This window comes from Trematosphaeria pertusa (assembly GCF_010094035.1).
Source record: "Trematosphaeria pertusa strain CBS 122368 unplaced genomic scaffold BU26scaffold_9, whole genome shotgun sequence".
NCBI lineage: Eukaryota > Fungi > Ascomycota > Dothideomycetes > Pleosporales > Trematosphaeriaceae > Trematosphaeria > Trematosphaeria pertusa.
This window is the reverse complement of record NW_022987220.1, coordinates 1,866,479-1,894,048: the sequence shown is the minus strand read 5'-3', so window position 1 is coordinate 1,894,048 and position 27,570 is coordinate 1,866,479. Positions and strand designations below refer to the sequence as shown.

General features: G+C 55.0%; 12 protein-coding genes and 1 pseudogene across 13 annotated transcripts; 8 read left to right on the top strand and 5 right to left on the bottom strand.

The window, feature by feature from the left end:
- The first annotated feature begins 529 nt into the window (after positions 1-529).
- Positions 530-1,366, top strand: BU26DRAFT_597753 (uncharacterized protein). The gene is made up of 3 exons (XM_033835020.1): positions 530-636; positions 687-1,036; positions 1,089-1,366. Exons 1-2 carry the CDS (start codon positions 566-568, stop codon positions 925-927), a joined length of 312 nt encoding a protein of 103 aa, XP_033682761.1. The 5' UTR covers positions 530-565; the 3' UTR covers positions 928-1,036; positions 1,089-1,366.
- On the top strand, positions 991-2,479 carry BU26DRAFT_597752 (amidase signature enzyme; the record flags this gene model as incomplete). Its single annotated transcript, XM_033835019.1, has 6 exons — positions 991-993; positions 1,089-1,430; positions 1,619-2,024; positions 2,097-2,180; positions 2,228-2,261; positions 2,314-2,479. 6 exons carry the CDS (start codon positions 991-993, stop codon positions 2,477-2,479), a joined length of 1,035 nt encoding a protein of 344 aa, XP_033682760.1.
- A 444-nt stretch (positions 2,480-2,923) lies between these two features.
- Positions 2,924-6,133, top strand: BU26DRAFT_597750 (uncharacterized protein; the record flags this gene model as incomplete). Its single annotated transcript, XM_033835018.1, has 2 exons — positions 2,924-3,287; positions 3,424-6,133. The coding sequence occupies 2 exons, from the start codon at positions 2,924-2,926 to the stop codon at positions 5,886-5,888; spliced, it is 2,829 nt and encodes a 942-aa protein (XP_033682759.1). The 3' UTR covers positions 5,889-6,133.
- BU26DRAFT_353090 (HET-domain-containing protein) lies at positions 6,134-8,434 on the bottom strand. The gene is made up of 3 exons (XM_033822493.1): positions 8,336-8,434; positions 7,434-8,287; positions 6,134-7,375 (listed from the first exon to the last, which is right to left on the bottom strand). Exons 2-3 carry the CDS (start codon positions 8,031-8,033, stop codon positions 6,380-6,382), a joined length of 1,596 nt encoding a protein of 531 aa, XP_033682758.1. The 5' UTR covers positions 8,034-8,287; positions 8,336-8,434; the 3' UTR covers positions 6,134-6,379.
- A 111-nt stretch (positions 8,435-8,545) lies between these two features.
- BU26DRAFT_532240 (RNA-binding domain-containing protein) lies at positions 8,546-9,058 on the bottom strand (the record flags this gene model as incomplete). The annotated part of the gene is made up of 2 exons (XM_033831086.1): positions 8,546-8,770; positions 8,822-9,058. 2 exons carry the CDS (start codon positions 9,056-9,058, stop codon positions 8,546-8,548), a joined length of 462 nt encoding a protein of 153 aa, XP_033682757.1.
- A 705-nt stretch (positions 9,059-9,763) lies between these two features.
- Positions 9,764-11,791, top strand: BU26DRAFT_460137 (6-phosphogluconate dehydrogenase C-terminal domain-like protein). The gene is made up of 3 exons (XM_033825025.1): positions 9,764-10,094; positions 10,151-10,665; positions 10,741-11,791. Exons 1-3 carry the CDS (start codon positions 9,923-9,925, stop codon positions 11,602-11,604), a joined length of 1,551 nt encoding a protein of 516 aa, XP_033682756.1. The 5' UTR covers positions 9,764-9,922; the 3' UTR covers positions 11,605-11,791.
- Positions 11,792-12,363: 572 nt separating this feature from the next.
- BU26DRAFT_353122 (uncharacterized protein) lies at positions 12,364-13,344 on the bottom strand. The gene is made up of 2 exons (XM_033822494.1): positions 13,237-13,344; positions 12,364-13,084 (listed from the first exon to the last, which is right to left on the bottom strand). The coding sequence occupies exon 2, from the start codon at positions 13,046-13,048 to the stop codon at positions 12,587-12,589; it is 462 nt and encodes a 153-aa protein (XP_033682755.1). The 5' UTR covers positions 13,049-13,084; positions 13,237-13,344; the 3' UTR covers positions 12,364-12,586.
- Positions 13,345-13,765: 421 nt separating this feature from the next.
- Positions 13,766-15,863, bottom strand: BU26DRAFT_353065 (uncharacterized protein). Its single transcript, XM_033822492.1, has 5 exons — positions 15,612-15,863; positions 14,776-15,560; positions 14,690-14,725; positions 13,956-14,641; positions 13,766-13,897 (listed from the first exon to the last, which is right to left on the bottom strand). Exons 1-5 carry the CDS (start codon positions 15,705-15,707, stop codon positions 13,866-13,868), a joined length of 1,635 nt encoding a protein of 544 aa, XP_033682754.1. The 5' UTR covers positions 15,708-15,863; the 3' UTR covers positions 13,766-13,865.
- Positions 15,864-16,705: 842 nt separating this feature from the next.
- BU26DRAFT_487466 (ubiquitin carboxyl-terminal hydrolase, family 1) lies at positions 16,706-17,878 on the top strand. The gene is made up of 2 exons (XM_033825946.1): positions 16,706-17,136; positions 17,200-17,878. The coding sequence occupies exons 1-2, from the start codon at positions 16,761-16,763 to the stop codon at positions 17,568-17,570; spliced, it is 747 nt and encodes a 248-aa protein (XP_033682753.1). The 5' UTR covers positions 16,706-16,760; the 3' UTR covers positions 17,571-17,878.
- Positions 17,879-18,132: 254 nt separating this feature from the next.
- On the top strand, positions 18,133-19,268 carry BU26DRAFT_532236 (uncharacterized protein; the record flags this gene model as incomplete). Its single annotated transcript, XM_033831085.1, has 3 exons — positions 18,133-18,298; positions 18,369-18,733; positions 18,795-19,268. 3 exons carry the CDS (start codon positions 18,133-18,135, stop codon positions 19,266-19,268), a joined length of 1,005 nt encoding a protein of 334 aa, XP_033682752.1.
- Positions 19,269-19,586: 318 nt separating this feature from the next.
- BU26DRAFT_520816 (peroxisomal biogenesis factor 2) lies at positions 19,587-21,536 on the bottom strand. Its single transcript, XM_033829382.1, has one exon. It carries the CDS (start codon positions 21,293-21,295, stop codon positions 19,721-19,723), a length of 1,575 nt encoding a protein of 524 aa, XP_033682751.1. The 5' UTR covers positions 21,296-21,536; the 3' UTR covers positions 19,587-19,720.
- A 159-nt stretch (positions 21,537-21,695) lies between these two features.
- Positions 21,696-25,555, top strand: BU26DRAFT_520815 (ARM repeat-containing protein; the record flags this gene model as incomplete). Its single annotated transcript, XM_033829381.1, has 7 exons — positions 21,696-22,048; positions 22,099-22,199; positions 22,248-22,385; positions 22,435-23,474; positions 23,523-23,995; positions 24,042-25,015; positions 25,069-25,555. Coding segments are annotated over 7 exons (3,153 nt in total), but the record flags the coding sequence as incomplete, so codon positions are not given.
- Positions 25,556-26,661: 1,106 nt separating this feature from the next.
- BU26DRAFT_t41 lies at positions 26,662-26,747 on the top strand (annotated as a pseudogene). Its single transcript has one exon. The product of its transcript is annotated as a tRNA-OTHER (tRNA).
- Positions 26,748-27,570: the final 823 nt, after the last annotated feature.

Genomic DNA, 27,570 nt, shown 5'->3' with positions numbered 1-27,570 from the left:
CGGCAAAACCCAACATCCTCCTTATCATCGCGGACGATTAGGACCGCTGCTTGCACTCACTTTCCTATTAACCTATTGTCCAAGACCTGCTCGTCAAGGAAGGGACGCTTTTCACCAACTACTTTACCACGACATCGAACTGCTACCCAAGTCGTGCAAGCTTGCTCCACGGACAGGCATCGCATAACACTAATATCACCTATGTAAAAGCACTAGGGTAAGTGTCCAAAGAATAATTAAGGCGTGTGGTAGAGGAATTCGGAAAGCTGACATTGGTGGAAGCGGAGGATATCAGAAATGGCTGGTTGGCCAGGAAGATAGCAACTATCTCCCTCAATGACTAGGGCAACTAGGCGGTTATAAGACTAAGTGCGAGTGCATTATTACTTTAATGGAAACAACGAGGGTCGTGCTGAAGCGCACCAGGCCAGATATTGGAAAGATGATGGACGGCCAGAATCTATACAACTACAAGACAATGCCCAAAGGCTAGGATTATGTTGATATCATGGTTCACCGCACGCTATAGCTCGAGCCCTACACATACGTGTACAGCACCGTAGTTATGTTAGTAAACGACGAGATACCGATGTTCTATGATGGCTGGCACCAGACCGATGTTATTCGCACAAAATCGTACGTCACCCGCGCGCCGCTCATCCCTATCTTCCGACACGCTGAATCAGTATTGCCCGCCTCAAAGGACTCACCTCGCGGCAAGATCCATGGTTCCTCGGTATTGTGCCGACCTCTCCCCACGTCCAGAATGGTGTCCCACCCATCCCGCTCGAATGGCACAAGAATCACGTCTCGAATCCGACGGTACCGAAACCGGAGAACTTCAACCCTTCGAGCGACCAACTGCAGAGCAACAAGCCCTCCTATTTGAAGAAGTTTAAAATGCTGTCGCGAGACGAAGTCGGCTAGGCAGAGTTCCACTATCGGTCGAGAATTCAGGCGATACAGGGGCTCGATGGGATCGTGCAGGACATGGTAGAGCATTTGGAAAAGACTGGACATCTGGAAAATACGTCCAGTATGCAGACCGCTCTCGCGAGAGCGATGAAGAAGAATACTAACGCGTGCAGTCATCTGCAACCTCCGGCAATGGTTACCACATTGGGACTCACCGCCTCTTCGCCGGCAAGTCTCGCCCCTACCTCGAAGACACCAACATTCCCATGGTCGTACGGGGACCAGGCATCCCAGCAGGTGCTACGTCGAAGATCCCCAGCACCCACATCGACTTCGCTCTCACTTTTCTCGATATCGCGGCCGTGGCGGAAGCTGATCATCCGAAGCTGTTCGACGGCCGGAGCCTGCTTGGCGAGTGGAAGAACGCGAATAGCGAGGCCGCAGCGCAGTGTCGATCGCGAGATCATCCATGTCGAGTTTTGGGGCCATTTAGGCAACGAGATCACCGGAGGAACGTACAGCCCTGGAGGAAACGGATTGTGACGAAGTTGTGTCGTTTGGGTCGAGCTAGGACCGACAAATGACCTAACGACAACGGAATGCGCGACCTCTTTTGTGGTCATTCGGCTTCGTCTGTTCGAGGCAAGTTGTTGTGCACCGTGTCGTCAGCATCTAACCGGCAAGACATTTCGAGTCGCTGCAGATCGCAGGGAGCTACCCACAATCATTGAGCATAGCAGTTCCTTCAAAACTATCAGCTGTTCCGACCCCCGCGTTCCCCCTCCGAGGCAAGCGGATCGGAGTCAAAGAGCTATTCGCCCTTCGAGGGCTTCACATGGCTCTGTCGAACCGCGCATTCTACGCCGTTGCCAGCCCGGCAGAGCACACCGCGCCTGCCATCCAGAAACTTCTCGATGCTGGAGCCATTTTGGTCGGCTCGACTAAATGCAGTTCTATGACTTCCAGAGAAGATCCAGCCGAAACTGTTGATTTCATGGCACCATGGAACCCAAGAGGTGATGGGTACCAGTCACCAGTGGGAAGCAGTAGCGGCAGTGCGGCTGGTGTGGCTTCCTATGACTGGCTTGACTTCACCATTGGCTCCGACAGTAAGTTATCATGTCTCCGTACCACTCGTTGTGTTCTCTGATCTCGATTGCTTCAGCTACTGGGAGCAGTAGACGGCCCGCCTTTGTCAATGGCTGTTCTCAGCACCGATTTTCGCACGATGCCTTTTCTCTTGAAGGCGTTCGACCATGCTACGAGTAGGTTCTCAGCTCACTAGAAGCTTCCAAGCCAACTCTCATTCCAGAACTGCTACCCGTTGCTGTATCTTTCTCCTCCAGGTAAGAGCCATATATCCCAGCCTCCCTGCATTCAGCTGATGAAGTGGGTCAGGAACCAATGCCATGTTAGCAAGGACGTTGAGAGCTACATTTTCTCGATCGGGGCGCCCTCTTGCGGTGAAAACTGGTCGCAATATGTACGATTAGAGAGACCATTTCCTCATGATCTGGGCGACCTCATGTGGTTTTCAGCCGCTGGGAAGGATGATTGCCACTAGGACAACGGTAGGTTGAAGATGAACAGGTGTCGATAGAAGTAAACCCGGACGGACGATTGACGGCCGCGCTAAGCTTCCCAGTCATCCTCGCTTTGGAATATTGTTTCCAAGGTTCTTCCCATACTACTGCGTGTTTCTTCGAAAGTGTATACCTTCGCTTTGCCATGTTGTCAATGCGACAGTGTGATTGGTTGAGTGGCTTACCGATGCGTTCTGGAGCGCCGGATACGAGCTGTGGCTGCACATGGCTGAGGCTAGGCCAGCCCTTCCTCGATAGCATCCAGCCTGATCAGTCCCACATCGAAATTCAGCCTTAATTTTTCAGCCGCAGAGACGTTCGGACATAAATACCGCGGCTTGGCCACGATGCTCGTAGAGTCCCGCATCGTCGTGCACGTTTCGCTATTCCGTCACACCCCCGTCTCACAGCATCAATCGTGCGGCATGGCTGCTCAGGATGATATCACAACCTTTAGCGGATTTGGAAGTTGGATGTCGACGTTCACACCGGAATCAAGTCAAAAGACTCACCATGTCAGCGAGCTAGAGGCGAGCTATCCTATCTCGAAGGTTAACACGCCTGTTGAATTGGCCGCTGATAACTATCCGGCCCCGTATGATCCTTCAAATCACCACTATATTCCGGTTCCTGCTCCAGTTCCTATGCCAACACCGTCCCCGGTGCCACCCCCCGTTGATAATCGCCGCGATGTTCCGCTCGTAAGGCCGTTGGAGAAGTACGACCCAGTGATCCAGGATAAACCAGATCCCATCACAAGGGTACAAGTAAATGGCCTTCAGAAAGCGGGTCAACGCGGAAATTTCCAAGATGCAATATCTACATCTACATATAGCTTCTTGGACGACATCAACTCCAAGCTTGCAAGCATAGGCATGTCTCGCCTTCCCCGATTCTGCATAAGATAGTACCTAACTGCACGTAGGGTACCGACCTGCTGTGGGATTCCTACGGCGGTCAAGCGGAGGCGTTTCTATTCTTCCCCTCTCAGTACCGGTGGGCAAAGACGAAAGCGCATGGCCCGTCCTCGTCACGGAAGGACGCTCGTGCTACGACCCCGACATCGGCCTGCGCATCCATGTAGACGAGCCATTCTCAGCATTCCTATCGCGACTGCAACTCTCGGTCCGCTGCGCGCACTCCAGACTGCTCGTCAACAACGGAGACCTGCGGATTGGCTTCCACAGGACCTTGCGCGTCCCCGAAGATGGTCGAGTGCACCTACTTCCCGCAGACTTTGGGCTCTTCCCGGTCCAAAACGTAGCTGCCTATGCAGCAAAACTGCGGAAATCCAACAACCCAAGTCTCGTAGACATAGCCAACAAGTCCGGCGTCTTCTTTCCCATGTTCCAGAGGGAGGCGATGTGGATCTCGTTCGAGGCGCCAGCAGGGTCAGAGTACGCTGTTCGTGTATTCGCTGGCGGGATTAACGTTGTTAGCGGCAAGAAATGGGATGCACCCAGCCTGTATGGCGAGGAGAAGAAGCAGGACTACGTGATGGTGCCACCGCAGAAACATCTGGATGGTATTGCTGTTGGCGATGGGATTGTTCGACAATTCGTGGCTATGCCGATCGGAAGCGGATACTCTGTGGAAAAGCAAATGACTGGCCGGGAGGATGTTGGCGGGCTCCAAATAGAGGTCACCCCTACCCATCCGACGCTGAAGCTGTTCCATAGACAATGGGAAATAGACTGGAGCGACCAGGACAGGCCTGACATCCCCACCCCATCGTATTACGACATCCGGGCCGGCGACAACATTGTGGCCCAGAGATGGGGAAGGGGATTACCTTGTATGGGTGGCAAGATCCAGCATGTCCAGAAGAAGCTTTTGAGGGAGTTGATCCCAATGGGCGATCGAGCACCGGCTACAATCACGGCGCTGTATAACTTTAGACTGCAGATTACAGTCAAGGGAAAGATGCTCAAGCACAAGATTGAGACTGGGGAGTTCTCTCCTTTCACCACTCTACATCATGTCGCGAGAGCCACGACCTTTCGAGGGAAAGATCTCACGAATTATGAATTCTGGCGAGGGACGCAGCTCGTTCCCTTGCATACCACGTTGGCGGAAAGTGGAGTATTCGAGGATCCGGTGCTTGATGCGAGAAAGCCCGCCGGTGGAGTGCCGGTCTACCCTGCTTCCCACCACCCCCAGGCTTCTTACCACACCCCGGGTTACGGCCCAAGACCCGATCAGGAGATTGCACCGGATGATTCTGTTTCTATGGTTTCAGGATTCCCAAGGCCGGCGCCTACTCTGCTATCCACTGGACCCACTCCTGGTCATCACGGACCGACCTTCCAACCGCCTGAGCCTACGCAAACCTACGAAGCTTCTCAAGCTATGCAAGCTGGATCATCGCCGTCAATGCCTACATACGGAGCTCCACCTCCTACACAAGCATACACTGCGCCTCCTCCCACTTCTTTCCCAATGGCCGTTAACACTGCGCCTTCCGCCCCCGCATATGGAGCTCCTCCCTCTATGCCACACTCTAGTCCTCAACAGGCATACGGTGCGCCTCCTTCGGCGCCCGCATATGAAGCTCTTCCTTCCCCGCCACAATCTAGTTCCCCACTGGCAATAGAACTTCCCGCAGCACCCGCAGCACCCGCAGCACCCGCAGCGCCACCAACGCGATATGGAGCGCCTTCGCCCATGTCGTCGCCAGCGTCTCCATCATCAGTACCTTCCTTTGCTACTACTCCCCAGTCTAGCCCTCCGCCTCGCACCCACCCTCCGGCACCCAGCAGACCACAGCCGGAGCCAGACCAAGAATCGTGGGCCATGGGCCTTGCAGCGGGAGGTCGCCTACGCCAAGAGATATATCGCGACAACGACATCTATCGCGCAAGCACACTCAACAAAGATGCCACATCCCTCATAAGCGTCCAGCTCCTGAACTCCGTAGCGTACGAAGCCATCACCGGCATGCTGTGCCCACCCACGCCGGTAACACTACAGACATATCTCGCAGCCGGCATTCCCTGGTTCGACACCTACAGCAACAATACGGCCTCCACCACCGGCGCCAAAAACTTCGCATCCATCAAGTCTGTCTCGGAGATCGATTACCAGAAGAAGTTCGACGTGAACACGTCCGTGGCGGAATCTCGGAATGTGGCGTGTACGGTTTGTAGGAGGAATTTCTGCGATTGCATCCTGAGGCCTTGCAATCATTCTTTCTGCGCGGAGTGTGTGCGGACAAGGATGTTTCGCGGGGGACAAGGAGCATGTTGGGAGTGTGGGAAAGGCGTGGCGCAGATGCTGGGGTTCTCCGCACCGATGGCGCTGCCGGGGGAGGAATGGTTTGTACCGGATACTACGGCGCCTGTTGTGGTCGCGACGGGTGGATTGGGAAAGTTTTCGTTCGAGTTGGAGTAGGTAAGGCGTGAAGTGTTTCGATTTCGCCCATGAACCGAATTTGATTCGAGGTGACCTTGGGTGGTTCCGGCACGGGAAAGCGTGTTTCTCTCTTTCCAGGTCAAGAAGACTTGCATGAATATGTGCGATACCAAGGTTCCTAGACCTAATGTGTGGCGGACGATCCTTTTTGAAGAAAGTGTATTCCCCCTTATCGAGCAGTCTCCGAGTGGCCAGTAAGGTCGACTGAGGGAACGTAGGCGACATACTCGTGATAACGACAACAAGCCACGGTCCTGCGGAACCCACAAGGCATTGAGACCCCGAACTGCTCGCGCTATGACGGTAACTATTGCGTGTGGTCGACTGAGCCTGATTTCATGGGAGAGCCCGTAATAACTCTTAAGCACGCATCCTGTTTGCCTCGGAAGTCGGAGTGTTGTTAATGCGCTGGTAGGAGATTGGGATTTGATCCTCTGAAAGCTCAGCTTGTGAAGAGACAACATTGACGATCAATAGGTATCGTCCATAATCTCCCTAACAAAACGCTCTCTCGTTAGGCGGTCTTGTATAGGCTCCGGCAGCCCGAGATGAAATGTTGATTCAACGCCAATAGCTTCGAAGAGGGTATCTGTTTGTACATGCGGAACGTTATTTTCCAAAGGCAGGGTGAAGGGCTTCAAATCCCAGAGCAGGACGCAATTCCGACTAGTCCGCCCGGTGGGCCTATTTTCTACGAGTTCCGGCCAATCCGCGCGACGTTCGTGATCGTTGGACTTGGCTCTAATCTCGACCGGTGGTGGCAGAGATATGACAATGATCTTGAAATAATCCTTTTCGGACCGGATTACCATAGGTCTCTGTGCTCCGTCTAAGAGGCAAACGACATCGCGTGGCCTTATTCCTTTCGCGTAGGCTGGATTGTGCCAGGTAGCGCTATAAATGACCGCTCCGGGGGGTTTGTTAACATAAGGTGAACGTGTCGACAGAACGAGTTCCCGGCCGTTGCATCGCGTGATCATCCCCAGTGGCACTCCGGAACCATATATCACGGCTTGAGGTTGCTCGTCCCAAGTTCTTATCCAAACAAGCGGCCCTAGAATATGCGCAATCAGCGCTTGGAAGAGCGATGACCAGCATTTAGTATAATCGGGCCTTATGCTAGAGAGTATGGCGTGGTCCGTACTCATACCAAGTAGCGCGAATATCTTGTCTCGCCGGTCAGTCGCTTCGTGTGCATGAAATTTATCCAGAAGTTCCGCCAAAGGGAATAGCCTCAGGCTAAGATTGGACCATATCTGGGGAGCGGCCTCGCGGTATTCGTCCTGTCCACCAAGGGCGCTGCCGGCCATTAATTGGAGTAGGGGTCCAATCGGCCGTCGCAGAAGCTTGTCGACTTCGGGAAAGTCAGACAACGATCGCAGCCCTCTGCAGAATTCAGATCCCGTGATTTCCATTCTACCGCATTTGATAGTGATAGACCTTGCCGCCGCTGTCTCTTGAAGGACCTAGCTCATGCATTAGCTATCACCAGATGCGACATAAATAGCCAAGTATTCTACTTACCCAGATTCGTCGGAACCAGGGTCGACTCAATAGAGCAAGTAGCGCACCCAGCATACGTTCTCCAAGCCAGAGGCCGTCGAGCCAACGAGCTGCATTGGTAGCAACCGCTTGGCCGTCGCCAGTGAGATCCTGATTGGTGATAGCACTGGCTCGAATCATCTTCAATGCAGCAGTGCTGCAGTTCCCTTCCTTTCCCAGCCATATCACCACACCACGTGCTGAAGAATAGATGCCAGCCATTATTTGAACCTGCCTTCCCCGCTCCTCAATGTCCTCCTGGTTGATACAGATGGCATCGGCCCAGATCGTTCGCGAAATCTCTGATTCGCGAAGATAAAGCAGAGCGGTATAAAGGTTCGCCGTAATATTGAAGTAGAACGTTTCGGAGCTGTCGTCCTCGATGGAAATCCTTCGTAGGTCCGTGGTATCGCCCCATGTATAGGACAGCGCCTCGTATGGGCCATATGCTTGTTCTGGTGGATGCTGGTAGTCGAAGATCTGGCAGCGGATATCAGCCTTGCCTGAGGCCGGCAAGAGCCGGAGTAAGCGGATGCTGTTCGCACCGGTGAGCAGAGGTCGATATGTATATCGTCTTGTCATGGCTAGCAAGGGAACGGCGGGGCGCGCATCTAGAATCTGGAAAGGGATTATAGGTATTCGAGGTGATCAGAAGAGCGAGCGCGAACGATAACCAGCGAGGGTGCCTCGGGGTCAGCACAGCCTCGCGCTGTTGCTTACAGACCCCTGTTTTAGAAAGGCCAAGAGAGGACAGCAGCCAACGACCACACCCCAAAGGCCGTGTACGGTCAGCACCCACTACTACCACCGCTCACTCATCACGTCATCAGAGCAACCTAGTTCATGTCAGTCGGGTTGCAAGATAAATAGAAAAGCCTACTCACCAAATTATGTGCAAAATACCAACCTGCCTCGTCCCTGAGACAGGCTGGTGAGCTCAAATTTTCCGGATCCAAACGCCGAAGCTGCCTATGAATGTGCAATTGGACCTTGTTCATGCCGCCCTATAGCCCCCGGTATTCACGTTTGCGCAGAGTCCGTCGCCTCGCTGTCGGTGTGTTGTCCAAACTCCAATCGTCACGAATGACGTGGGCTCAATCCTCCATGTCATCCGCATCTTTGCCCGGACTCCTACTCCTCCCTCTCCCGCGTCCAGCCCCTCGTCTATCCTGGTCTCTCGCGCGGCCCTTGCCTACCGGCGGCGGGCGCACAAAGGCAAAGTCGACGTTGATTTTCTGTTCGAGCAGCTCCTCGCCGTTGGCGCCCTTGATGGCGGCTTGCGCTTCGTCGAGAGTAGGGTACTCGATGAGGACGTAGCCCTGTGCGCACGTTAGCACTCAGCAGACCACAATGCTGGTCAGGCAGCCTACCTTAACGTAACCCGTCCGCCGGTCCAGGTTCATGTGCAGATTCTTGATGCTGCCAAATTCGCCGAACATGTCATGCAGGTCCTCCTCGGTCGCCTCCTCGTGCACGTTGGTGACGATGATGATCCACCCTTCGATGGAGCGCACGGCGGTCGCGCCGGCTTGGGTGCGCGCGTCGCCGGCTTTCAGGTCGCCGGGGGCGCGCTCGAGCTGGTCGATTTCCATTTCCGCGTCGGCCATGGTTGCGAGTCTGGTGAGCGGCGAGTGGTGAGCCGTGGGCTGTGAGCTGTGGTGGGGAGTTGCTTTGGCGTGCGGAGCTTCGTGAAAAGCTGCCCTAGCCTTGGAGAGATCCTCGAGATCTGCGCTAGTCCTGTCTGAGCTTAGCACTCTCTGCCACCTGGGCAGCTGGTCTCAGATCACCCAACTTCCTCCGCCTGCACCGCTCACCACTACATTTCTTCTTTTTCTACCCGGCCGCATTCTAATCCATGAGATGTCGGTCCCCCATTCGGACTTACACAGCCCGGTCGTCAAGCCCCGTAGAAGACGACGCACTCAGGCTCTCACCATGTCCGCTTGGAGACCTCCAATGCTGCCCAGGTGGTTTCCATTGGGGCCTGGCATACACTAGATACAGCTCCTTCAATGTTAGCCCGATTTTTCCAATTCACAATGCGAGCCTTTCGAAGCCGCTCCGACATACGGGATGGCCACGGATTCGCACCTCCCCAACCACAGACCATAGCTCCCGCTTAGCCGCAAAGCTTAGCTAGCCAAACCCCGCCGACGTCACCCAGTAGTGCGGGCGGAAGGTAATCTTTCGTCACATCGCGATCACCGCTCGCTATAAACGCCGTCACCGTTTCAGCAATCCCGGCACCATGTTTCTTGAAAACCTAGACGGCTGGGTTTCCTATCAAGATCCCTCTTTACCTCAATTCTCCAGTCTCGCTTGCCTGTACTTTGCCTGCTTACTATCCAGCTTCCTAATTGCTTCGGACGTTTTGAGCCTTAGGAAGAAGAAAGTCAAGACTGCCACGGAGATGCCGGAATTCACTTCGGTGGGTGTGGCTTTGGAATTGCTGGGAACTGGAGACTAATTGGATGGCGCAGATTGCCATGGTTGGGTGTGGGAGTATGGGCGGCGGGATGGCGCTGTTGTTTGCCGAAGATGGCATCAATGTCTCCCTATCGGACCCTGCGGAAGAGATGATAGATGCCGTGATCGAGAAAGCTGAGAAAGCGGGATATCATGGAAGGATGAAGAAGTTCAAGGGTAAGCAACTCCATGAGGATTCCACTCTATTCGATTGGCACTAATGGGTGACGTAGACTACAAAGCCCTCTGCAACTCGCTCTCGCAGCCTCGCCTCCTCGTCTTCTCCCTCCCACACGGCAATGTCGGCGACAAGGTGCTCGAAGGCCTCATGCCACATCTCTCGCGGAACGACATCATCCTCGACTGCGGCAACGAGCACTTTGCGAACACCGAGCGACGGCAGAACAAGTGCAGAGAACCGGGGATTCGCTATATTGGATGCGGAGTCAGCGGTGGCTACCAAGCCGCGCGAGCTGGCCCGTCAATGTGCCCCGGTGGAGATGAGTCCGCTCTCAAGGAGGTCTTGCCGCTCCTGCAAAAGGTCGCCGCCAAGGACAAGGATGGAAAAGCATGCGTGGGCATCGTCGGAAAAGGAGGAAGCGGGCACTATGTCAAGATGGTGCACAACGGCATTGAACACGGTATGATGAGCGCCATTTGCGAAGCTTGGGGCATAATGCGGAAGATGGGCATGGGCTACGAGGAGATCGGAAACGTGCTTGCTGACTGGAACGCGAAGGGTGAACTGGTATGTCTCTCATTACAAGCCTTTTTCGATGTCTCGAGTACCCAGGAACGGTAGCACTGACGGGCAGCTCCACAGAAAGGCACATTCCTCGTCTCCATCGGCGCCGACCTCTCCCACAAACGCGAGCCCGACTCCAGCTCCAAACCACAACACTCACAACACCCGCTCGTCATCTCCGAAGTCCTCGATAAGGTAGTCCAAGACGTCACTGGCGAAGAAGGAACGGGCATCTGGTCCAACACCGAAGCCATCGATCTCCACGTCCCCGCCTTCACACTCAACGTAGCCCACGCATTCCGTCTCGCATCTGCCTTCCGGGGTAGTAGAGAGCAGACAAACAAGGTGTTCGAAGGGGGCTTTCCACCCCAAAGCCTGAAGGTGGAAGACAAGTCTGCATTCGTTGAAGACCTGCGAAAAGCGACGTATGCTGCCTGCCTAGCGAGCTTCATGCAAGGCCTCAATATCATTGCCGCAGCGGACAGGAAGCATGAATGGAACATCAACTACGCCGAAGTGTGGCAGATTTGGCGCGCAGGCTGCATCATCCAAGCCGACTACCTGTCCGACGAGATCCTCGGCCCCGTGCTCAAAGCGCCTTCCGCAAGCGCCGAGTCCATCAACCTGCAGCACAACGCGCGGACTGCCAAGGACGTCCGGAGCTGCTACGCCTCACTACGCCGTGTGGTTGGCAAGGCAGTTGAGACGGACCAGGTGGCTCCCGCTTTGAGCGCTAGCCTGGAGTACTTTAAGATTGTTTCGGGGACGGATCTGCCGACGAGTTTCTACGAAGCCGAGCTGGATTACTTTGGCTCGCACATGTTTGATATGAAGGGGGATCGGTCGAAGAAGGTGAGGAAGCCGATGGAGGGGAAGCATCACTTCGAGTGGAAGCCCGCCGTGAGTCAGGCGCAGGCTTACGGGAGTGAGCCTAAGCTATGAGCGATGATAGCTATGATCGGGGGAATAGAATGGGTGTTACAAGGCTAGAATGGCGTCGCGGGTGTACTATCATGATAGATCCGAGGTACAACTTCTCGATAGCGTGAATCGTAATGGGCTCGTCTCTCTCGACTGATAATCCACTTTAGATACGGTATGTACCAGCCCAAGCTGTCAATCCAAGTGCTCCTCTTCTCTGCCGTCCTCGTGATGACTCCATCTTTTTCAAAACAAACCTGCCCGAAGAATCGAGCGCATAACGCCAACATCCCCCATATCAGTCCCTAGCCTCGCGCTGTGCCAACGGTGCAGAAGTGCACATAATTTACCCCGTGAATCGACTATACAGTGCAACCCTGCAAGCACAACCCCCTCACTATACCACTCAACCCCCGAAGTATTGGGTTCGGAAAAAGGTAGCCATCGGGCACAGCCTCGAACGTGCAGTCACCCCCGCCGAACTTGTAAATTAGACATTGCAGCACAGTTTCATCTCCGACGAGGAGTCCGAATCTGTCTTCGGGGGTGGTTGCCATCTTCCGCAGTCGTAGGACAGTACGGGAGAATAGTACGCCACCTCGCGGTCGCAGCCCTGCAATTTTCCGATCTCTTCTTGGTGGGGTTCCGTTACTTTGCCAGGCTGATAAGCATTGGGGTTTTGGAAGGAGTTCTCAATTCAAGTCGCCGGCATTGATGTCTTCGCATCCCGATGTGTGAATGAACTTCAAGCACTCTTGAAGAAGCGACGTGCTTTTCATCTGTTAATTGCAGCCGAAAACCTTCCTCGTCGAAGGTGTCTCTCCATGACCACAACGCCGGACACGTGAGTGACACGGGGAAACGTCGACGCGGCGAGTTCTGCAACAGCTCAATACGGTAACTATGCAAAGCTCCCCGCGCAGACCTCCAGCTCGCAATCCCGAAGCTCCGGCCCCGTCCCTAGACCCTTCCCAAATCCCACTCCAGCCAACCCTCCAGATCCCTAGCACTGCCCCGTCCCCCAAACAAACCCCGTGCTCCTCACCAACTCCGCACCTGTCTCCTCCCCAACCATAACCGTAACATTAAAGTTCGCCATCGACACGCTCCCACTAACACCATACAAACTATACACCCCCGCACTCAGGAGCATCTCCTTGCCCATCCAATTCTGCAACGCCTCCGGTGCCGTCGCCGGAATAGTGACATTCGTCAGCGTGTTCGACTTATCGGGCCCTAGGTAGGCGGACGAGGAGTAGGAGCCCAGAGTGAAAGGGTAGCCGGGGCTGGGTGCGAGACCCCATGCGACGGCGATGTCGGCAACGGCTTGGATGTAGTTCTCGGTGATGAGGGTGAGGTTGTACGGTTGGGAGGGTGCGAGGGTTGAGGGGGCCGCGATGCCGATTATGCGGGCGGAGCTTAGGGCGCTGGCGGAGAGTGCTGTGAGGAGGGTGGAGAAACGCATTTCGAGATTGCGGACGGTGGGCTCGGTTAAACGATACTGAGGCCGTGGGGTAAGTTATCGATGCTATTTCTTGGTTTCCGAAAGGGGAGATCGTGGTAGAGAAGCTGGGGAGAAGGTGTTGTAGTGGAGTGACTTCGAAAGCAGTTAGTGGTACTTATAGTCTAGCAGCTTCACATCCATTCCTTAACCTTTTCCAAGTCGACTAGAGATGCTAAACAGGAACAATTGCTACGGATGGTACGGTGGCATTATTGGAAGACGCAGATCCATGGACGGTTGTGGCTTTGTCTCACCGTCAGCCAAGCGAAGATCTCCCGGCGCACCTATGAGACCCTTAGAAGCTTAAGGCTCTTGTACACGCGAGTGGCACCTGTCAAGGAAAGCGAAATTTAGCTCGTGCAATGCTACTACATTCGATCGGATACGAGAACAGCAGCCGTATCATCCGAGACTTTTCGTAGAACTGGGCGGAGCCTCCGGGGTGCGCGCGTCATACAGTTCAGCGCGACCTGTAATAGCACCGGTGGCGACCGAAAACCAATGGTAGGATGGGATACCATAAGTGAACAGCGAACGTGATGAGCTTCGTGAGGAAAGGCGTGATTGATGCGACGTCATGGCTCGGAACGACTGCGTGGATTAAGTACTGTATCCGTCCACTACTATTTTTGGATCAGTGACGATCGCTCGACGTGTTAGGCGTGAAACCCATCACGGCGCGGTCCCGCGACACGATATCTGTATAACAGTACTGATTATTTAGCGACGAAATTATTCCCACACATTGTTCTCCTTCCAATGCATATATCTCACGCAACTACAGCTCATAGTGCTCGGGAGTGCTGAACTCTGCGTACAGTCAGTGTCCATCCAATCAAGGGGAGCAGCACCGATTTTTGGAACTCACCTTTCAGCCAATCGATCACGAAGTTTTTGACGAACTGCTGAGCGTACACGATCTGATTCGGTGGCAGGATCGGCGTCGTCTCATTCGCAAAGATGCCATTCTCCTCCCAATGATGGACCGCATGCGCAATCTCAAGCCATGGCTTTTCCGTCGTAGAATTCCTCGAGTCAGGGTACCAGAGAGGACTAGCAGGCCTCCAGGGATCCGCGTTTCCTCCGATGATGGCGAGGCGTGGGTACTCAATGTTGTAGTCGCCGTATTTGTTTACCTGCGAGGTATCCGGCGGAGAGGTGATGTTGAAACCATCCCGGCAGAAGATGGTAAGATAGTCGAGATCTAGGGTTCGCGAAATGAGAGGCATGATGTCAGGTGGTGTGTTGCCCGTTTGGATGTATCCCCACTCAGTGCATACCTGCCAATACCAGCTCCTCCAGTAGTTCGCTGTGTCAAGATCGGTTTGTTGCCAATAGGTTGCGTTGAGTTGAGTAAAGTATGAGTCTTGGGACTCCCCTGATGCGTTCCAAGCTGCTACAGAAGTATCGCCATAGTAACCGATGCCGTTCAGGACGATGTCCTCGACAAGTGTGTCGTTTTCATATCCTGCGGCAGAAACAAGATCTGCCACGGTCGCCCTTTTAGATTCGAGTTCAGGGTAATTGAGACTCCCAGAGAGGTTCCCGCAGTAGCTGGCATGGGTCAGCACGGAACGTGAGAGAATTATTGTGAGTACTCACTAAAAGAAGGACGGCGAGTTGACCTCGGGATCCCAACTAGCAATGGTCAATTTCAGCAGGCGCCCGGCGTGTGTTGCGCAACTCACTTGGTGCTTTGCCAGCCATAGATTGCGGTAAAGATATTCGCAAAATCCCGGTTGTCGGTGACATTTGCTAGGCCGAAAGTTTCCTTGAGAGTACTGATCTTGTCCGTGTTGTTCATGAGAATGTTGTCCATGACGTCAATCAGCGTCTGTGTGTTCTTAACGCAATCCGGTGGAGCGAATAGCCTGATGGGTTCAAAGTACTCCCAGTAGTCGTAGATGGCAACGGTGACTCCGGATGAAGAGATCGTGCCCCAGAAAGTGTCGGGATATGCAACACGCAGGAAGGCGGCCTGGGCTCCAGCGTAAGAGCCTCCGTAGGCGATCCACGGAGTGTTGGGTGCAGTTAGATCCGCATCAATCCCCTCGAACTTGACATTTCTGGCGAAGTAGTCGACGTCTGCTAGTGCTTGCTCGGTGGAGAGGAAGCGCAGGTTCTCCACGGATACGTCGGGAAAGGGGAAGCTGGTGCCGTAGTAGCGATGCTCGAGAATGACGCCTATGCCTGCGGTGGCCTGAGCTACTTGATTGACGATGCCCTTTTGCAGATAAGGCAGACGGTCGGTTCCGTACGTCTCTCCGGATAAAAGCACGAAGATGGGTCCGCCCGGCTTATAGTAGGTGGCATCGAACCAGTACCGCAAATTGAAGGTGCCATTCAGGTGCGGCTCGTATCGCGTCTCATTCGGGAAGAAGTCGATGGGCACCGAGAGATTGTAGGCTGGGTACAGTTCTTCCGGGTCGACGTCGCGCTTCGCGAGCGATTGACGCGCCCTGATCTCTTCGGCCTTTGCGAAATGTTATCCATAGCTCCACTACATTGGGCCGAAAGATGGTACCTTTTGGGTCAATTGACCAATACTGGGGTGTCCAACGTGCACTGCGCCTGCTTCGAGACCGAACAGCAGCCCGGCAACGACGGTAGAGAAGCGCATGACGGCGGAACGCGGCACAAACGCGGGAAGCTGGGAAAAGAGGTGGTACTTGGGCTCAATAAGTATTAAACAGACAGCTCGATGACGATGCCATAGCTGCTGCGCGTGCAGGGATAGCTCCGGGGACGCCTGTTTATCGGGTGTGTTTGGGGAAGGTGGATAAAGTAGGTACGAAGCGCCTATGCTCGTTTCAGCAGGCGGGCGGGCAATCAGCAAACGCAGGATCGGTAGCGCAAGCAGCCTTCAAGGGTGAATTGATAGCATTTACCGCACGCCGGCCTTCCGGGTGGCCCTGTTCGGCGCCGTGATTCGGTTAGGGCCGTCGTACGGCATTGGGCCCGGAGTCATCGCGTCGGAGAGAGAGGTGACGCAGCAGCGGAGGCAGCGAGGTGAGGTGGAAGAGGAGCTGTATGTTGCCGGCGCCTCCCGTCCGAGTTGAGATTAGGTTTCGCGTCACTGGCCAATCATCGTCAGGCAGGTCTTGGGCACTGGCCGGCACATTATCCTTCCTCTTCTCTCCGACGACATGGAAACCAGAGAAAGACAGAATGCGAGACTGTTTCCGACCGTGACGCTCGTACCGTGATGAGTGAATTGGGTGGCGCTGGGTACAATAGCAAGGCTTCAGCCGAAGGACGAGCAAGCCCCTTAGGTTGAGCCCCGTACTTTTCTCCATCTCAATTCGGCTTTCGACTGCCTCTCCTTCGTAAATGTTGACTTTGATCAGGAACTCGTGAATCAATACTACTCCATCCAACCCCTTTTGCCCGTGAAAGAGTATGAAGCAGACCAAGGAGAATGATCTCGGGAAACGAACCTTGTGATTGTTTGCCAGTAACCGTGACGTGATCCATATCTCATATTCTTTCCAGCGTCTACATGGACTACTCGGGTGTGGGGTGCCTAGAGTCTAGATACTCACTTCCACCGTGATGGAAGTTGCCTGACCAATCACGGCTTGGCAGCTCCTCGCTTTACATTGTCACCTCCCGCGCAGTCTCACTTGTAACTCTTGTTCTCGTTTGCGCTGATTCCCCCAGCACATCTCTCATCATGAACGGAGACGGCCCAGAACCAAAGCGGCACTGGCGCAAGCACTTCCTTCCCCTCGAATCGAACCCAGATGTCTTCACCGAGCTCATCCACAAGCTCGGCATGTCGGATTCCCTCAGTTTCCAAGATGTCTACTCGCTCGATGATCCCGAGCTGCTCGCGTTGATTCCGCGCCCAGCCCACGCGCTTGTCCTGGTCTTCCCGACAACGAGAGCGTACGAGAAGCGGGTCGTGGACGAAGATGCTAGGCTGACCGAGTACGTCGGCTGTGGGGACGGGGAGGGAGTAGTCTTCTTCAAGCAAACTATCAACAACGCCTGTGGACTGTATGCTATTCTCCACGGAATCTGCAACGGCAGTGCAAGGGCGTTGATGGGTATGTTTACTGTGGCACTTGGGAGCGCATCCCGTGATCAACAGCTAAAACTAACCGGCATAGGAGACGAAGCTCTCATGGCCAGCCTGCTCAAGGCTTGCACACCTCTCAAGCCAGACGAGCGGGGACTAGCGCTCGAAGATAGCAAGGAGCTCGAAGAAGCCTACGCTTCGGTGGCTAGCAAAGGCGACACAGCACCACCGGAAAACCCCGAAGTAGACGTCGACTACCATTACATCTGCTTCGTGAAGTCTCAGCAGAACGGGCATTTGTATCAAATGGACGGCATGCGCAAACGACCGCTCGACCTTGGCCCTCTCTCGACGGAAGAAGACGTGCTTTCAGACGCGTGCCTCCGCGTCATCCGCGACATGATTGCGAGCGAGCAGGGTGCAAACTTAGGATTCAACCTCATGGCTCTGGTGTCTGAATAGTACCTCGGTGCTTTTGATATGAAAAGATGTTGGGATGGTGCAGGGATATGTAGGTGCGCAAGGAGTCACACTCTTCGTAGGAGATCTCGGAAGAGCGAGGAAGTGTGAACTATGAAGGACCTTTTTTGTTCTTGCAACGGAAAGCACGGGCGATTGGTGCAGCCGCATGCACCGCATCGACGCAGAACGCGAAGATGAGGGATGCTCCCCAAGGGGACTTGTGAAGGTGTCGGAGACCAAGTGGCTGGTGTGCGGGTTGCTTAGGTAGAAGTCATCAAAGCTGCAGTAGAAATGATGGAACACGCGTCTTATGATTCTCCTGACATGAAGGAGGCTCTCTAGAGGGTGTGTGAGCGTGAGGAAGCGGAGTGAAGCCAGAGAGAGAAGGTTTAGGCAGCGCCAAGAGCTCCGAGTCGCGCCAAGCCTTTTCCCCAACTTCACCTGCAGCTCCGCTCCTCGACAATCCTCGAAGCCAACATCGAGAACCTGACCCATATTTCCCAGTCCACCCGCGTTGCTGAACGACCCTCTATATCCCCACGCGCTGCGTTAGCCGCCCACGATGACGAAGAAGCGAAAGAGGTACCCCGACCTCAACCAGAAGCTCGAGCGGCCCTGGTGCTACTACTGCGAGCGCGACTTCGACGACCTCAAGATCCTCATCTCGCACCAGAAGGCCAAGCACTTCAAATGCGACCGCTGCGGCCGGCGCCTAAACACAGCCGGAGGTAAGTAAACCACTCGGCTTCGACAATCCAGGCCCCCTCTCGCCCGACTCCATACTAACGTCCGCCCCAGGTCTCTCCGTGCACATGAACCAAGTCCACAAAGAGAATCTCACGCACGTCGAAAATGCGATCCCCGGGCGACAAGGCCTCGACATCGAGATCTTCGGCATGGAGGGCGTGCCGGCGGAGATCGTGGACCAGCACAACCAGCAGGTGACGCAGAAGCACTTCGCGGAGGAGGCAGAGCGGCAGCGGATGACGGGGAATCCGGCGCGCGGGGCGTTTGCAAATGGAGCGGTGGTGCCAAATAAGCGGGCTCGGGTTAACGAGAGCTTGGAGGAGATCGAGAAGAGGGCGGAGAAGTATCGGCAGGATAGGGCGAATGGGATTATTCCCGCGCCGGCGCCGCCTGTTGCGGAGGTGGTGCAGATTCCGGTGAGTGCATGAGTGGAGCGACGGTCGCGTTCTATGGCAGGGCTAACAGATGCGTTTGTAGACACCGCCCGCGGTTCAACCCTTCGGTGCACCCCCAGGCGCCGCAGCACCTCCCTTCCTGCCCGGCCAACAATTTCCTCCCCCAGGAGCACCGCAATTCCCGCCAGGCCAGGCCTTCCCACCTGCATATCCCCCGCGACCCGGCAGCATCCCCGGCAGCTCAGGTCTTCCCCAGCGACCCGGCTTCGGCGCTCCACCACCAGGTGCGTTCCCGCCTACGAACGGAGCACCTCCGGTTGGAGCAGACCCAAGCGCGCTATCAGCGTCATTGGACGACCTCATTGCAGACGTTACGAAGGGTGCTGCCGGCGCTGCGCCCCCAGCTCCAGCTCCAACTCCAGCTGCGGAACCCGCTGCGGCGGAGAAGAAGGGCAAGAAGGATAAGAATATCAAGCTGGTGTTCTTCGACGACGCTGTGAGTCCGGAGGAGAAGATGGCGGCGCTGCCGAGGTTTGCAGACTTCATGCGGACGTGATAGGGACGATCTCTCTGTCTCTCTCTCTTCGTATCTACGGTTTCGTCTCTTCGACGGGTGGGCTCTAAGGCCACAGCGCTTGTTCTTGACGAGAATTGCTTGTGGCGAGGGTGGCCATATAGGGGGAAAACAGATATGATGCTTCAGAAAAGCCCCACTGAGGGTCCGGTCTGCGACGGCGGCGGATCATAACATCACATTGTATTATATGCGTCCGAACTGGGTGTCAAAAAGCGAAGTGCTTGCAGCTTGTCCGTCTATCTACCTCGCACCATCTTCCCGCTCCTGATGCAATGTGCGGTTCAATGTGGATACCAGTTCCGAGCTGTCACCGGCGAAATCGCACAAGACGCTGGCTGACTGAAGCATGTACAAAGAAGATTCATTCAGCAAGCGCAACACTTGCGCAGCGTAGGCTAGAAAAGCCGATGTCTACAACAAACAGTGCTAATCTAATTCCCCTCATAGTCCAGTTCCTCGCCCTCTTCCTCTTCATCCTCGTCATACTCCTCGCTCTGCTCGTCGCTGCTCCGGTCCTCGCTCGCTCGCGCCCACTCCGCACTCTCATCAAGACTCTCGCCGAGGTCAAGCCCGCGCGTAGACTCAAGGCCCATTCTGCCCTCCTCGCTCGCGGTAGAGCCAGTGATGTCCTGCTCGGGGATCGGTTCTACTTCGCGCAACGCCTCTTTTTGCGCACGTACATGCTGTTCGTGGTCGTCCTCGCCCTGCGTTGTTGCGAAGCCCACGCTCTTCCCGTTGCCTGCTGCGTGCGAAGCCTGGGAGTGGGAGGTGCGTCGTTCTTCGATAACGTCACCGTTCCAGGGGCGACACTCCTTCACGAGCTCGCCACAGCGGAGGCATGTCCATCCCTCGCCCTCTTCGTTTGCGATCCTCTGCGCGAGGCAGGCGAAGCAGTAGATACACCCACACGGCACCGCCTCGTACGGGTTCGTGATATCCGTGGCCGCGGAGCCAACCACGCCGCCACCGCCAGCAGACTGTGAGATGATGTCTTGTTCAGTCGCAGTGGTGGGATTCTGGTCGCGGTAGCAGATGGCGCAGGTGCGTTCGGGGAGGAAGCCGAGCTCGCCTGCGGTCTTCGAGTCGTCATCCTCGTCGGTGGAGGAGGGTGCTCTGCCGAGGAGGGATAGAATGGAGGTGCGGAGTTTGCGCCATGTGCGGGAGAGGATGCGGCGCCAGCGGGAGATGCCAACAAGGGGGAGGAGGAAGAGTAGGAATTCGGTGAAGGCGTGCCAGACGAGCTGGCGGTTGAGGTACTCGAAGGATACCTCCCTGCTGGCAGAGTGCGATGTCGGCGCGAGACGCAGGCGCAGGAGACGGTCTGTCAATGTTCTATATCGGCCGTTTACGAGGAAGACGAGGAAAGAGGCCAGGGATGCGACGTCGTGTGCTGAGTTTATGTACTCGGTTATCCGCGAGGCAAGTCGCAGCGTCTCCGACTGCGGCCTGGTATAGTCTTCCGAGGTCGAGAGGAGATACTCTTCCCACTTCGTCCACGCGTAACGTCCCCCAACTGTTATCAGCCCATAGGCAGCCTTCTGCCACTTCTTGGGCAGCGGCCGATCCGGCGCACTGCTTCTCGCATCTGTGTACCGCAGCCCCTGTAGATGCGCGCCGTAACTCGCATTGTTGTTCCATATGCTCAGCTTGAACAACACCAGTCTCAGGCCTAACAGAATCTCCGGCGTGTATGTGTCCGTGATATGCGACCCAAAGTACTTCAGTCCTTCCGAAACCTGCCCTTTCAACAACTCCAACAGCTCTTCATCCAGCAATTCCGCGTCTACCTGGCCCACGCGGAACTCCGGTCGGGTGCCTTCGCGGCCTCTTATCGCGTTCCATGCAGATAGGCCCGTGGTGCCGAGTGTGTTGAAGGGGAAGGGTAGGCGGGATACCGAGCTTGCGGAGCTGCGCGCAGATGTGGAGGCGTCATGGTTCGCGCGCGCGCGTTGAGCGCGGCGGGCAGCTATGCGTTCTTGAGCGGCGGCGAAGTCTGCGGAAGGCATTGAGGGTCATTTGGAGGGAGGAGAGCGAGGAAACAGCGAAGGGGGAGGTGGTGGTTGAAAGAGAATGTGAACGTGATAGCGTGATCCGCGTTGAGAGGCCTGGGCCGAGGTCTAGGGCCACTCCAGCCGACGACGGCAGTGGGGCGGAGGTGAGAATGCTAGCGTAGCTATCTTGGCTGCATCTTGTCTTGAGAAATCGAGGGAAACCCTCTTTTTTGGGTCTTCACGTGCAAGATCGGTGGAGACGGGCGTATTCGATGGAGCAGACAGGGCGCGGAAATAGGTCGGAACGCGGCTGCTGATACGGAGCGGGTGTGACGGAATTTGGCGATTCGGAGCATTGCGGGGAGCTTTTTGGTGAAGTCCACGCCAGCAAATAAACAAGCTCGAACATTGTGTGCCTCAAGCCCTTTCCTGTGCCTGGGTGAGCAGGACACTTCTCCCCTCCGCTGCCGAGCTTCCGCCCGCCATATATCGCCCTTCGCCCCCTCGACTCTCTCCACGCCGCACAGGTTGCTGTCGATTGACCCCACCACCGCCGCAATTTTGAGACAGCTTCCAGTCCGGCGGACTCGAGCCATGGACGTCGAATTCAGCGTGATAGAGGTGCCGGGGGAGGCAAACCCTCTGACCGAGGGCATTCTCTTCCATGTCCTGCGCTCGGCGTCTTCGACGGACCCGACGCAGATCCAGACTGGCACCAAGCAGCTGCAGGAGTGGGAAAAGGCGCAGGGCTACTACCCTTTGCTTCAGGTCAGTATACCTCGAGAGTCGCATGCACTTGGACGCTGATGCCTTTCTAGTCCGTCTTCCTCGACAAGTCCCTACCGTACGAGGTCCGCTACCTCGCCATCATCCAGCTGAAGAACGGCATCGACAAATACTGGCGCAAGACGGCAACCAAGTATGCTTTGACGACCATTAACAGCAAACGTATCCTGACGGTCAACAGCGCTGTGCACAAGCAGGACAAGGCAACGATCCGGGCGAGGCTGCTTGAGAGCGCCGTCAATGAGGCAGACCAGCGTCTAGCGCTACAAAATGCCTTGGTGGTCGCGAAGATTGTCCGCTTCGAGTTCCCGGTGGACTGGTACAACAGCGCATGTGGTTCCAAGGTAGCTTATGCTGACATTTGACAGGCCAGACCTCTTCCAACAGTTGCTCCAAATCCTCCGCGCCTCCACGGATCCGAATGCTTTCCGCCTGCAACTACCTCGCACCCTCCTCGTGCTGCTATACATTGTGAAGGAGCTGTCCACGGGGCGCCTGCTAAGAACCCGGCAGAATCTACAGAGTGTGACGCCGGAGATATTGAATGTTCTCGGCACCATCTACATGAACAAGGTCCAGAGCTGGCAGGCTTTCTTCCGCGATGGCGGAGACGACGAAGGCGGTGCCCTCGAGAACATTGAGAACAGCCTGCTCGCCATCAAGATCCTGAGGCGGCTGATCATCGCAGGTTACGACTTTCCCGGGAGGGAGAAGGACGTCCAAGAATTCTGGACACTGTCCCGGAGCCACTTCGCCGACTTTCTTCCATACGTGATGGAAGAAGGTTCCCCGCTTGCACCACCTGTCCGGAAGCTTGTAGAGAAGCACTTGATGCAGCTCGCCAAATTCCATCTAGCAATGGCCACAACGCACCCAGCGGACTTTGTCCTATTACCGAATTCTCTAGATCTTGTTCAAGCCTACTGGAGTCTTGTCTCGCGACTTGGAGAGACGTGGGGCTCGAAGTCTCTGGACGGCGCCACGATTGGCACCGACGGCGACCAAGAGGATGATGCCCCCATCCTCGAGCGCTTAGGCTTGAAGGGTCTGCTTCTGATTCGCGCCTGCATTAGGATGGTCTTCTATCCAGCGAACACTTTCCGCTATAAACATCAACAAGAGAAAGACGAGCGCAACAAGGCCACGCAGATGATCAAGTCAGAGCTGCTCACTGATGATCTCGTCCGCGAAATAATTTCCGCTCTTGTCACACGCTTCTTCGTTTTCAGGCCGAGTGACCTACGCATGTGGGAGGAAGAACCCGACGAGTGGGAGAAGATGGAAGAGGGCGGGGAAGACTGGGAATTCGCGATCCGGCCTTGCGCAGAGAAACTGTTCCTAGACCTCGCAAAGAATTTCAAAGATTTGATCATCCAGCCTCTGCTTCAAGTCTTCCATTCGGTTGCTAGTGAGTCCTCACAATCGCAGCCAGGTCGCTTATGCTAACAAGCAACAGCACCAGAGAACGAGGATATTCTCTTCAAAGACTCTGTATACACCGCCATTGGTCTGGCAGCCGACATCCTCCACGATCAGCTCGACTTCGATTCGTTCATCACCAACACTTTGGTTGCCGAGGCCCAGAAACAGAAGCCAGGATTCAACATCATCCGCCGCCGCATAGCTATCATCATATCCCAATGGATAGCTATCAAGGTCGCGAAAGAGAAGAAACCGATTGTCTATCAGATATATCAGCATTTGCTGGACAAGAATGATCCGCTCAACGATCAGGTCGTACGAGTTACCGCTGGAAGGAAGTTCAAGGACGTTGCTGACGAGTGGGAGTTCGATGCAGATAACTTCTTGCCGTACGCCCCTGTTATGTTGGAGAGATTAATGGCGCTGGTGCAGGAAGTCGAGCTGCAAGAGACCAAGATGGCGCTGCTCAATACCATTAGCATCATAGTCGAGAGGCTTGAACACCATGTAAGTTCTTTGGAGGAATTGAGAAGTTCGCGCTGACTATTGTTAGATCACCCCATATGCTAATAACATCATCTCCCTCCTTCCACCATTATGGGAACAGTCCGGCCAGGAGCATCTCATGAAGCAGGCCATCCTCACAATCCTCGCCCGCCTCACGAACGCCATGAAGGCTGAGTCCCGCTCTTTCCACATGTCCTTCCTTCCCATCATCCAGAGTGCCATCGAGCCGGGCTCTGAAACCCAGGTCTACCTCCTCGAAGACGCGCTCGACCTCTGGTCATCCATACTCGCGCAGACACCCTCTGCTCCTGAACTTGCGCCTCCGCAACTATTGAACCTACTCCAGTATCTCCTCCCACTATTTGCGATGGACAACGAGACCCTTCGCAAAGCCATCGAGATTACCGAGGCGTATCTGCTCCTTTCGCCGGCGTCCGTGTTGGCTGACAACTTCCGACCCGAGCTGCTCCGTGCGCTGGCAGAGCTGATCGGCAATTTGAAGCCAGAAGCCAGCGGCACGGTCTCGCATCTCATGCAATGCATTATCCGCGGTGCCGATGGTCTGGGTGGCGAGCAGGCTGTCAAAGTCCTCGTCGGCGATCTTATTTCCACCGGCTTCCTCGCGAAGATCATGGAAGGTCTCCATGGCGCATGGACGCACCACCAATCTCACGGCCCGTACCGCGAGCTGCCCTCTCGTGCCGTCGACGGCGTCGTGGAAACAGACTACTTTACTGTCCTCGCACGGATCGGGCTTGCGTCACCGGCAGTCCTTCTGGAAGCCTTGTCGTCGATTGGTGGCGCAGAGTTGGAGAAGACGTTAGACTGGCTGCTGGAAGAGTGGTGCGGACATATTGAGAATATTGGCGATCCGCCGAGTAAGAAGCTCATGACGCTTGTGCTGACGCGACTGCTGGAGACGGGCGCGCCGTGGATCCTGGGCCGGCTGCAGAGTCTGATTGTCGTGTGGACGGATGTGCTGGGCGAGCTGCTGGATGGCATGGATGATATGAGCGCTGAGTATGTGGACCCATTCGTCCTACTTTCCCACTGTTGCTAATGCTGCGATTCAGTTCTCTCTACTGGCCCGAAGAACCCACGCCCTTCATCCCGAACGAGCCCGAAGCCCCCGAAGACGCCCGCAAGCGCGAACTCATCTACTCGGACCCCGTGCACCGCATCAACCTCGTCGCCTTTGTGCGCGAGCACTTGCAGCAGGCTATCCAAGGTGTGGGAGGCGAGCAGCATTTCCAGGAGGAGTGGCTGAGCAGGGTGGATAAGGATGTGCTGAAGGGATTTGGGGATCTGAGGATTATGTGAGAGGTATCTTCAAACACCCGTTAGCTGTTAGGAAGTACATTCCCTGCGGCTGGACGAAGTGGGGATAAATTTGAAGGACACGGGCCGTGAGGCGAAGTTCAGGGGAACTTGTATCTTTCGAGGCTGGGAGACTTACAAGAGGAAGCATAAGACCTCCGTAGTCGCCGGACGTATCATGCTCCGAAAGAAATGTCGCTGTGTATCCAGTGTCTGTCAAGGGAGACCTAGATATATGTACCGATTCCAGTCCCCGCATGCGTGATCCTAGAGGCCTTCAGCCCATTTACCACCCACCACGCGAATGATCGAGAAAGTAAACACGTAGGCTGAGCTACGCCGATGTATACGCCTTCTCGCGGTTGGTCGGAGCCTCGACCTGGTTCGTAAACTCCAGCTTCTTTCTCATCGCATCGGCTTTCAGTATATAACGATAACTATCAACTGAGCTTGACATGTGGCAGCCTGAAGACCTTCATGGTGTCAACTGTTCCCGGTCGGTTTTCGCGCTGTGAGTGAATGCTACCTCCTGGCTTTTACAACGAGATGATTCAGACTCTTAATAGTGTATTGGGTGAAGCTTAAAGTACTCGGCGTGTAGAAAGCGTGTGCCTTCGTCTTGTGAATGGGGTGTGGCAGTTCGTGGGTAGAAAGAGCGTGGGAGCGGGGTGCTACGAATACCAACGTCTGGTTCGTGCATTTCGGGAGCTACAGCTCAAAGCCTTCAGCGGTAACAGATGATTCCGGTCTGTAGCCGTACGAACGGCATTGCTGGCGTTGAAGACTTCCCATCTCCTACCTCTTCGCGTGGAAACCGTAAGGGGATGCGGAGCGTAGGCTAGGGGATGAACTATTGCTACGGCGTAGACCACAGCTCAATAATTCCAGCAAACGCATACAAGTCTATTCCCGCGATGGTTCGACACCGATGTCCATGGTGGCTCTTGCGGTAGGGAATTCTCCGGATCTAAGGGCTCGCCGTACAAGTAAGGAAGATTAGCTCGTCCCTTTTACGCACTCGCGAAGGCCTCTAGAGTAGCTATTACGCACGTCGTTCTACCCGGAGAATTCCACACCATGAGAGGGCGGTTCAGGTTGAAAGGTGGTGTTGGAGAGAGGAGGCCTCGGGTCGAAGTGTGGACCGAGCAGCCATGACGCCTACCCCACTACGCCTCGTCGCCCCACGTATCACGGCATGCCCGGGTCCAAGCTTTGCTCGTGATGCGTTCCTCGGTTATCGTCGCCCCTCTTTCCGCACTTTGTACCCGATTTCGCCTTGACTAATCGCGTGCCCACAATTTCTCTCTGCTATATAAATAAATAAAACACTGAAAATACCATAATTCCATGGCAAGATGGCCGAGTGGTTAAGGCGCTAGCTTCAGGTGCTAGTGGAGCAATCCTCGTGGGGTATGTTCGTTCTCCACCCCTTCCAGTAACATTACTAACATCTCATAGTTCGAGTCCCACTCTTGTCAACATACCTTTTTGCCTTTTGTTTTGCATCCAGTTAGTTTTCGTGGGCATGTTGGCGCCTCATGGGTGGTATTTTTGGGTCAGTGGAGCGGAGAAGCCGCGTGGATCCGTTTGTGCTAAGCGAGTTGGAGGGAAACGTTCAGGTTGTATCTTCGCAGAGTGACGCTTCAGCCCATAGCTAAAGTGCCTTCTACCTATAATTGTAGCTACAAATTTTGGAATAGAGTGCCTGCACACCCAGAACACATTGCCATGCTCTCCATAATAATCTTAAACAATGCATATCTTCTCCAACCTCTTCTGCTTCACAACTCCAGTACACCAGCGCCATGCACATACGCCTCTTCCAAGGGCCGGTGTTTCCCATCCTCCCTCCTCCGTCGAAGTTGCAGATCCAGTCGTTGAACTAAGCCCAATCTCACAATGGGGTTTTGAGATTGGGTTTAGAGGTCGATGAATCTGAAGGGTTGGACGAAGGAGGCTAGTAGTGCGGGGTTCTCTGGTTCCTGCAGAATGAGATTCATGGGACTGGTTAGTTCCCGTCAGATCTCACAGCGCGGGTACCTACATGCCCAGGTATATTCATTGACAGCGAGCAAACTGTGCTGAAGGCATTGTAATGGAAGGGGAATTTTCTAGACAGGAGGTCGAGTGCACCACGTCCAGAGCTGCCAAGAACGCCGTCTTTCCTTCAAATATGGGGGCCATGACTCGAAAGCACATGGCCCGAGCTTGAACATCTCCATGCCATCATCCCTCCGCACGAGCTGACGCTCCTTCCT